The sequence below is a fragment of the Fukomys damarensis genome, unplaced genomic scaffold (assembly GCF_012274545.1).
Source record: "Fukomys damarensis isolate Sample0158 unplaced genomic scaffold, DMR_v1.0_HiC HiC_scaffold_23, whole genome shotgun sequence".
Taxonomy (NCBI): domain Eukaryota; kingdom Metazoa; phylum Chordata; class Mammalia; order Rodentia; family Bathyergidae; genus Fukomys; species Fukomys damarensis.
Window position 1 is genome coordinate 39,161,404 of NW_022900935.1, and position 8,394 is coordinate 39,169,797.

General features: G+C 56.3%; 2 protein-coding genes across 2 annotated transcripts in view; both read left to right on the plus strand.

Annotated features, from left to right (window-relative positions):
- On the plus strand, positions 1-6,332 carry Srm (spermidine synthase; the record flags this gene model as incomplete). Its single annotated transcript, XM_010628193.2, has 7 exons — positions 1-195; positions 442-534; positions 1,850-2,003; positions 2,666-2,749; positions 2,820-2,965; positions 3,048-3,170; positions 3,268-6,332. Coding segments are annotated over 7 exons (816 nt in total), but the record flags the coding sequence as incomplete, so codon positions are not given.
- Positions 3,303-8,394, plus strand: part of Masp2 (mannan binding lectin serine peptidase 2) — a 9,722-nt gene continuing 4,630 nt past the window's right edge. Inside the window, exons 1-2 of the mRNA XM_019208020.2 lie at positions 3,303-3,455; positions 4,357-4,587. Of these exons, the coding sequence (XP_019063565.1) occupies positions 3,303-3,455; positions 4,357-4,587 (384 nt within the window). The remainder of the gene's footprint in view (positions 3,456-4,356; positions 4,588-8,394) is intronic.

Consider the following 8,394-nt stretch of genomic DNA (forward strand, 5'->3'; position numbering starts at 1 on the left):
CCCCGGGCCCTTCGGCGGAGCGGGCCGCTTTCCCCCCACCCCGGAGGACCCAGGTCCCCGCTGTCACTCCGCAGCAAGACCTACGGCAACGTCCTGGTGCTGGATGGCGTCATCCAGTGTACGGAGCGGGACGAGTTCTCCTACCAAGAGATGATCGCCAACCTGCCGCTGTGCAGCCACCCCAACCCCCGCAAGGTACTGCGCGCCGGGCTCCACCTGGAGGCTGCCAGAGCTGGCGAGGACTGGGCTTCGGGGCAGGCCTGACAGGTTCTCCTCGGCCGGCCGCGCCTGGAGCTCCGCAGCTCTGGGAAGGGCTCTCAGGAAGAGGGAGGGAACCCCGGGCCCCATCTGAGCGGAGAAAATGAAGAAAGAGGGCCTGAGGCCGCCCCGGGGCACAGCGACGGAAGCCTGGACCTGCGCCTGACAGTCCCTCCACCCCAGGTGCTGATCATCGGGGGAGGAGACGGGGGCGTCCTGCGTGAGGTGGTGAAGCACCCCTCGGTGGAGTCTGTAGTCCAGTGCGAGATTGACGAGGTGAGTTCTGCCCTGCACCCAGGGCAAGACGCTTGGCTCTCCTGGGTGTTTGCTCATCCGAAAAACCAACGCTGAAGCCCAGTGAGGTGGCACAGGCCTATCCAAGCACTCTGGGAGGCTGAGGCAGGAGGATTGCAGGTTCAAACCCAGTCTGGGCAGTTCAACGATTTACCAAGATCTTGTCTCAGAACTTTAAAAAGAGGGATATAGGAGTGGCTGGGGAGGTAGGTCAGTGTTAACACCCTGTGTTCAATCCCTAGTTTTCAAAGAAAGAACAGTGTTGGCAGGACCCAGTAGCAGGACCCAGTAGCAAAACAAGATGGTAGAAGGCCTGGCATATGGTGCACATAGATGCTAATTCTTAGTAAGAAAAGACCTCATTTCTAATTTAAGCCCCAGGCAGGGCTCAGGTACATTTCCAACCGCTAGGATATCTACCATTTACACTAAGATAGACCCTCCCCCCGTAGTGGGGTGGAGGGGCTAAACCCAGGGCCTTCCCCTGAGCTACACGTATCTTTTTTTTTTTTTTTTTTTTTTTTTTTTTTGGTATCTGGAATTAAATTTAGGGCTTTGTGCTTACAAGGCAGGTGTAGTGCTGCTGAGCTAAATCCCTGGCCTGTTATCCTTCTTTATTTTGGGACATAGTCTTGTTATGTCATTAAGTTGTCAAGGCTGGGCTCAAACTTGTGATCCTACCTCAGCCTCCAAGACACCTGGGATTACGGGCAGTGCCATCTCGCCCATTTTACCTAAGCATTTTTATTTATTTATTTTAATTTTGGGGGGGATGTTGAGGCAGGGTCTCACGTAGTTGAGACTGACCTGAACCTCACTATGTAGCCCAGGCTGGTCTCAACTCATAGTGATCCTCCTGCCTCAGCCTCCTAAGTGCTGGGATTATAGGCATGCGACACCACGCCCGGCTTTTACCTAAGCATTTGTAGTGCTTAGAATGTTTACTGTGTCAGGTGTTGGTCCAGGTGCTGGGGGTTATGGTGGTGGGTAGAATCGGCCCTGCCCTTGGAGATGATCTAAATTTGGGGGCATATCACAAGGTGACCCATAAGGATTGACAGGTGCCGCAGATGAGGAAGGGTGGGGAGAAGCCAGGCACAATGACCCATACCTGTGGCCCAGCCATTCCTGAGGCATCAAATTCACGGCAACTTCCAAGACTTGGTCTCAGGATGAAAAGGGTGGGGCGCTTGCCTGGCCTGCAAAGTGCCCTGGCTTCTGTCCCCAGGGGCAGAGGGGAGGGAGGGGGCACAGGCCCTGAAGGAGACCCAGCCTGATCCCTCCAGACCCTCTCCAGGATGTCATCCAAGTCTCTAAGAAGTTCCTGCCGGGCATGGCCGTTGGCTACTCTAGCCCAAAGCTGACCCTGCACGTGGGTGATGGCTTTGAGTTCATGAAACAGAACCAGGATGCCTTCGACGTCATCATCACCGACTCCTCGGACCCCATGGGTAAGTGAGGGCTGCTCTCTGGGTTAGAGGATGGAGGGCTCCCCAAAACTAGAGCTGTCATCCCTCCAGCAAGACTCAGGACAGGAGGGAAGAGACCAGGCTGCTCTCCTAAGTTCACAAATTTTTGTTTTTGGTCTCACTAGTAGTTGAGACTGACCTGGAACTCACTATATGACCCAGGCTGGTCTCAACTCACAGCGATCCTCCTGCCTCAGCCTCCCAAGTGCTGGGATTACAGGCATGCACCACCACGCCCTGCTAAATTCACAAATTGGAACTGGGTGTGGTGGTGCACACCTGTAGTCTCAGCATTCAGGAGGCTGACTCAGGAGGATCACCATGAGTTTGAGGCCAGTTTGGGCTATACAGCATGATCCTGTCTCTTTAAATACCGCCCCCGCAAAAAAAAATTGGGTACCTGAGAAGCATGGGAATCTGATCTTGACCCTGGGGCCTCATTTCCTCTTCTCTTTCCCTCTGCTCTCTGCTCCCACAGGCCGGCTTGGGCGTGGGGATGGTTCTAGTCTTGAACCAAGGCCGGGGTGGGGGCTGCTCTGCTGTGGTGCCAGGGAATCTCCCAGAAGCGGGATTTGGATGTGGGGCATCTGCTCCAGTCCCTGTGGGGTCTCAGCCGGGGCGTGTTCTCGTCCCCCTCCCTGAAGGCCCTGCTGAGAGCCTCTTCAAGGAGTCCTATTACCAGCTCATGAAGACAGCTCTGAAGGAGGACGGCATCCTCTGCTGCCAGGGTGAGTGCCGGCCAGGGTAGGTGCCGGGCACGGGACAGGCAGCTGAGGCTGATGCTGCCACTCCCCCCAGGTGAGTGCCAGTGGCTGCACCTAGACCTCATCAAGTCGATGCGACAGTTCTGCAGGTCCCTCTTCCCTGTGGTGGGCTATGCCTACTGCACCATCCCCACCTACCCCAGCGGCCAGATCGGCTTCATGCTGTGCAGCAAGAACCCGGTGAGCTGGGTGCTGCCCGGGGGCCAGGCATGGGGGGCGCAGACGGCCCTGCCCTGATGCCACCCCATCCTGGGTCCCCCAGAGCACCATCTTCCAGGAGCCGGTGCAGCAGCTGACGCAGGCACAGGTGGAGCAGAGGCAGCTGAAGTACTACAATGCCGAGGTGCACCGTGCTGCCTTCGTGCTGCCCGAGTTCGCCCGCAAGGTGCGTGGCCACCAACTGGGTGGCGGGACCCCGCTTGCCCTGGTGCCAGCTCTGCCCCCACGTCCCGAGCGTCCTGACCGCCCTCATGTCCCACCAGGCCCTGAACGATGCCAGCTGAGCCCCGGTGCCGCCATGCCACCGTCCCAGACCTTGGGCTGGACCAGGGAGCCTCCGGGGTGTCGGGGTCCCCCCAGCCTGGACCAGACCCCTGCCGGCTCTCGCCCCTTGGCCATGTCTGACAGGCCCTGGGATGCCACCCCCAGCCCTGCTGGGCACACTCCACATGTCTGTCCTCTCCGGTGTCCAGCTCTGTACAGCACCGTCTGCCCTGTTGCCCCTCAGCAAACAAGTATTTATAACAAAGCTTGCAGTCCTGTCCCCTGACCTTCGCTGGTCCCAGCAGAAGCCACATGAGCTATTGCTGGCCACTGTTGGGTGTGAGGGTCTCCAGGGCCCTCCTCCCATCACACGGGGCCAGCCCAGGGCCTTGGACATGGAAGGCTACGGCAGTCACCCCATCAGCCCAAGTCCGTCTGTCCTGGGGGCCACTGGCCATTGGTGCCCTGGTGCTGGGGGGTGGGTGTGAGCTAGAGAGAAGTTGGGCCTCCACAGGACAGGGGGGACCCAGAGACAGCTGGGGTATGGCAGAGTCCCTGGGGCCTGTTAATGTGTCTGGAGCTGGGGGGGGGCGGGGTAGCCTCTGCTAAGTCCAGGCCACCTGCTGTGCCCTGCAGAGCTCTTCTGCTCCCCATGAGCTGCAGCCAGGCCTGCACTTCCTGGGCACAGGGCTGTCCCCTCTCCAAGGTGCTGAACTTGCAGGTTCCTTGCCTTGGGTGCCTCATGACCGCCTTGTCACCAGGACCTTGCAGCCTGGCCCAGTGCAGGTGTGGAGAGGGGAGGCCTCCAGCCACTCCTGACTCAGGGACAGCAGGGAAAACACCTGCTCCTTGCAGAAGCCAACGCTACCAACTCCCTGCCCTGGGCAGATGCTGACGGTTGGGGTGGGCAGGGTGAGAGGAAGACCCCACCTTACCTGGGTGCCACGGTCTCGGTGGGACTGATTCCGGGCTTCCAGGAGCAACAGAGTGGGGAGCCAGGTCCAGCCGCTGCTGCCCAGGCCCCGCCCACAGCTCTGCGGTCTCCAAGCACCTCCAGCCCTTTGACCTTGGCGGTGGTGTGACCCCAGCCCTCCTCCTTGCCCCCAAGCCTGGACAATCTTGGCAGCAGGAGTGGACAGCCCTGCACTGGCATCTCCCGGTCTCAGCAGATCCTGGCACAGCCTCCAGCTCACCGGAAGTCCCAGAAGGCTGGTGTTTGTGTCTCGAGGCCACCCAGGCCGGGCTCCAGCCCCAAACCGTGCACCCTGATTCAGGTCATCACAGCTACCTGTGTGGAAGGCACTGCTAATGCCACGCAGGTGGGGTGACGGCCCTGCCGTGGCCACGCAGCTACCCCCACTCACCTACCCCAGTGGGGCTTTGGCTCCCAGCAGGGCGTCCTGTCAGCCCTGCCCAGGACCAAGCCCCAGGCACAGCTATCTGGAGGCCAGGAGCACTGGGTGGGTAGGGATGGCCTGGGGCCCGGAGCCACCCAGCCCTAGCTGGCAGCCTGTCTTACCAGTGGGGGCAGTGCACCTTCCTCAGAAAGCTTCCATTAGAAGCCTACGGTAGCCGCTCCTCAGCCTGTAGTGAGGTCACTGCCTCCAGTGAGCCTGGCCCACATCTCGGTGAGCACTGCAGACATGGCCCTGCCCCTGAGGCAGAAGCAGCTGTGCGTGTACACACAAGGGCATGTGTGCTGCAAGTGAAACCTAGGGGCTTCTCCCACTGAGCTGTAGCCTCAGTCCTACTTATTTTTTATTTTGAGATGGCATCTTGGTAATTTCCAAGGCTGGCCTTGAAATTTGGATCCTCCCGCCTCAGCCTCCTGAGTTATGTGATCTCTTCTGCTCAGAGACCTGACCGCCCCGCTGCTGAGGCTCCCCTGGTAGGTCTTGTGCCTGCCTCATGCCCTCTGTGTCCTTTACAATAAACTTGTCTCCCTGGTCCAACGAGCTATCCCACCAGGGCCACAAACCCAAGGAGGGGACTGGAATCCTGGCTGACAGCCTGTCAGAGGGCATCTGGCCAGGTATGGTGCGCACCTGTGATCCCAGCTCCTTGGGAGGCTGAGGCAGGAGGATCATAAACTCAAGCCCTGCCCGGGGAGCTTAGCAAGATCCTGTCTTCAGATGTTGAAAAGCTCCAGAGACAGCTCAGTTCAAAGGTCCTGGGTTCAGTCTCCAAAAAATAAAAAGGCAACTTGGTGCTTCCTTTGCTGTCCAACTTGGGGCAGCTCTTGGGCCTGCTGCTGCCGCTGGGTAGCAGGGTGAGGACTGAAGATGCCCAGCTGGTGTCCCCAGCCTCGGGTGCCACCTTAGGTTGTGCCCTATGTCCTGCCAGGGCTGCGTTTTGCCCGCCACCAACCCCGCACTCCTTGGCCGTAAACAAGTGTGGTTCGGCTGGTGACTTGGTCTGCACTGTCACTGTGTGGCCACAGCCCACGAGCACCAGATGCCCTGGCTGCAGCTGTGTCCACCACCAGGATTCAGTCGAGTTCGGGGGGTCACTTGGTTTCATTTTCTTAGTTTTCAATAAATTTGTCACTGACTAGCCCCAAACTTCATATTTTGTGAAAGCTATTATTGAAGCTCCTGTTTTATTATTGAGGCGTGGTCTCACTGTGTGGTTCAGGCTGGGCTTGAACTCATGGGGGGGCTCCTCCTGCCTCAGCCTCCTTGGTGCTTCAATTACAGGCTTCACACCTGGCTTGATGGCACCTCTTAAAACCTCTGTGCTCAGCAAGTGGACCATCACTTTCCAGTCCCTGGGCGATGTGTACAGGACCTTCCAATGCCCAGCCAAACTGTTATCTGGGAGCCAGGTCTTCCCTTCTTGTCCCCTTTTCTTGGGTAGAACACACCCCATATGTACTAGGGGGGCCAAAAATTACTGCTTTACAAGAAAGTAGTTTATCCTTTTTTTGGGGGGTGGGGACAGGGCCTCACTATATAGTTCACCAAACCCAGCTGACTCAAGATTCTTTAAATCTGTCATGTGTGCCGGGTGTGGTGGCGCATGCCTGAAATCCCAGCATTTAGGAGGCTGAGGCAGGAGAATCGCTGTGAGTTCAAGGCCAGGCTGGACTACGTAGTGAGACTGTCTCAGAAACAAGGAAGGAAGCATTCTTATGCACAACTGCCTAATAGTGACAATCACAACCTCTGCCAAAACCACAAGCTTGCATAAAGGGCTACCACAAGTTTACACAAAACACTCCCACCAGGACCTCTGCCAGAAACTCCAATCTCAGGTGGAGGTTGCACTTGTTATTAATCACCGTAGCCAAGGGTGGTTGTACTTTTATCTAATGTAACTGTCTTCCTTGCTGTCTTCAATCTGCCCACCGCTCAGCTTCCTTAATGCACCCAAGCTTTGCTGGGGACTCGCATCAGGCTGTTCCCTGCAGTGGTCTGAGCCAGGGGGCCCCCTGTGTGCTAGGCGGATGTGCCATGAGCTACACCACTGCCCTCAAGCTTTGCTTTTTGTTTGTTTTGGTATGGTGGGGGGGATCGAAGGAACTTGCACTTGTGAGGCAGGTGGTGGCACCACTGAGCTAAATCCGCAAACTGAAGGTTTGTTTTTATTTAGGTGGATGTGTCCTTTTCTGATCTGTTTTCTGGAAAATGTCTTTCATCTTATCTCTCAAACATTTCATAGACTTTTTTCATTATTGAGACTTTTTTGTTGTTCTATAAATGCTTTTTTTTTCCAGACAAGGTCTTGCCATGTAGCCCAGGCTGGGTTTGAACTTGTGATCCTCCTGCCTCCGCCTCCCAGAGTACTGAGATATCAACATACCTAGCCTGGATAGTTATTTTAAAAAATAAAATATTTAGGGCCAGGAATTTAGCACAGTGGCAGCACACCTCTCTCTCAAGCACAAGGTGCTGAATTCAATCCAGTACTGGTTTCCAGACAAGGTCTTGCCATGTAGCCCAGGCTGGGTTTGAACTTGTGATCCTCCTGCCTCCGCCTCCCAGAGTACTGAGATATCAACATACCTAGCCTGGATAGTTATTTTAAAAAATAAAATATTTAGGGCCAGGAATTTAGCACAGTGGCAGCACACCTCTCTCTCAAGCACAAGGTGCTGAATTCAATCCCCAGTACTGGAAAAAAAAAAAATCTTGCTCTTGCTTGTCATTTCTGTGCTAAGGATTGAACCCAGGGCTTCATGCAAGGTAAGCAAGCTTTCTACCACTGTGCTATCTCCCCACCCTTTTTTAAATGCTATTTTTTTATTTTGGTTGATTTTTTGTTTTGTGTTTGTTTTGGTACTGTGGATCAAACTTGGGACCTTGGGCTCGCCAGGCAGGCACGGTGCCACTGAACTACATCCCTGGCCCTGTTTTGGTTTTTTGAAACAAAATCTTGCTACACAGTTCAGGCTGGCCTCTAACTCACAGCAATCCTCTTGCCTCAGCTTCCTGAGTGCTGAGATTACATTAAGGCTGGGCACAGTGGCACATTCCTGCAATCCCAAGACACTAGGAGGCTGAGGCAAGAGGGTGGCAAGTTTAAACCTAGCCCGGGCAATGTAGTGACTCAGTGAAAATCCTATCTCAAAAATAAATCAAGCCAGGTGGGGAGGGGCCCACTCAGGAAACTGAGGTGGGAGAATCCCTATGAGTTCAAGGCCAGCCTGAGCAACATAGTGAGACCCTTTCTCAAACAAATCAATCAGTCAATAAAGGACTTGGGATGAGGCTCCCAGCCCTGTTGGCTGTGTCTCCTCCGGGACCCTCACCGTTCATGTCATCAGGGGGACCCAGGTCTACCTTGACCTCACAGGCCACCCTGGGGAAGGAAGCTCAGAGATCCAGGGTACCAAAGGCACATCCAGAAGGCCGCCCCAGGCTGTCGTCACCCGGCTCCAGCTCCCCGTCCTGCAGTGACCCGGCCCTGACCAGAAGAGGGCCAGGTGGAAGTCCTGTTGGATTCCCAGAACAGGGGCTGGGCTGGCCGGACAAACAGAGCAAAGGTGAGCCTGGCGGCAGCTGGACAAGCAACCATGTGGTGCGCGGCGGTGCCCAAGGCTTCCCCCCGGGGACTGCTCGTCCTCCTGGGGCTGCTGTGGAGCTCGGTGGCGGCCGCGTCGTCGGGCCCTGGGTGGCCTGAGCCGG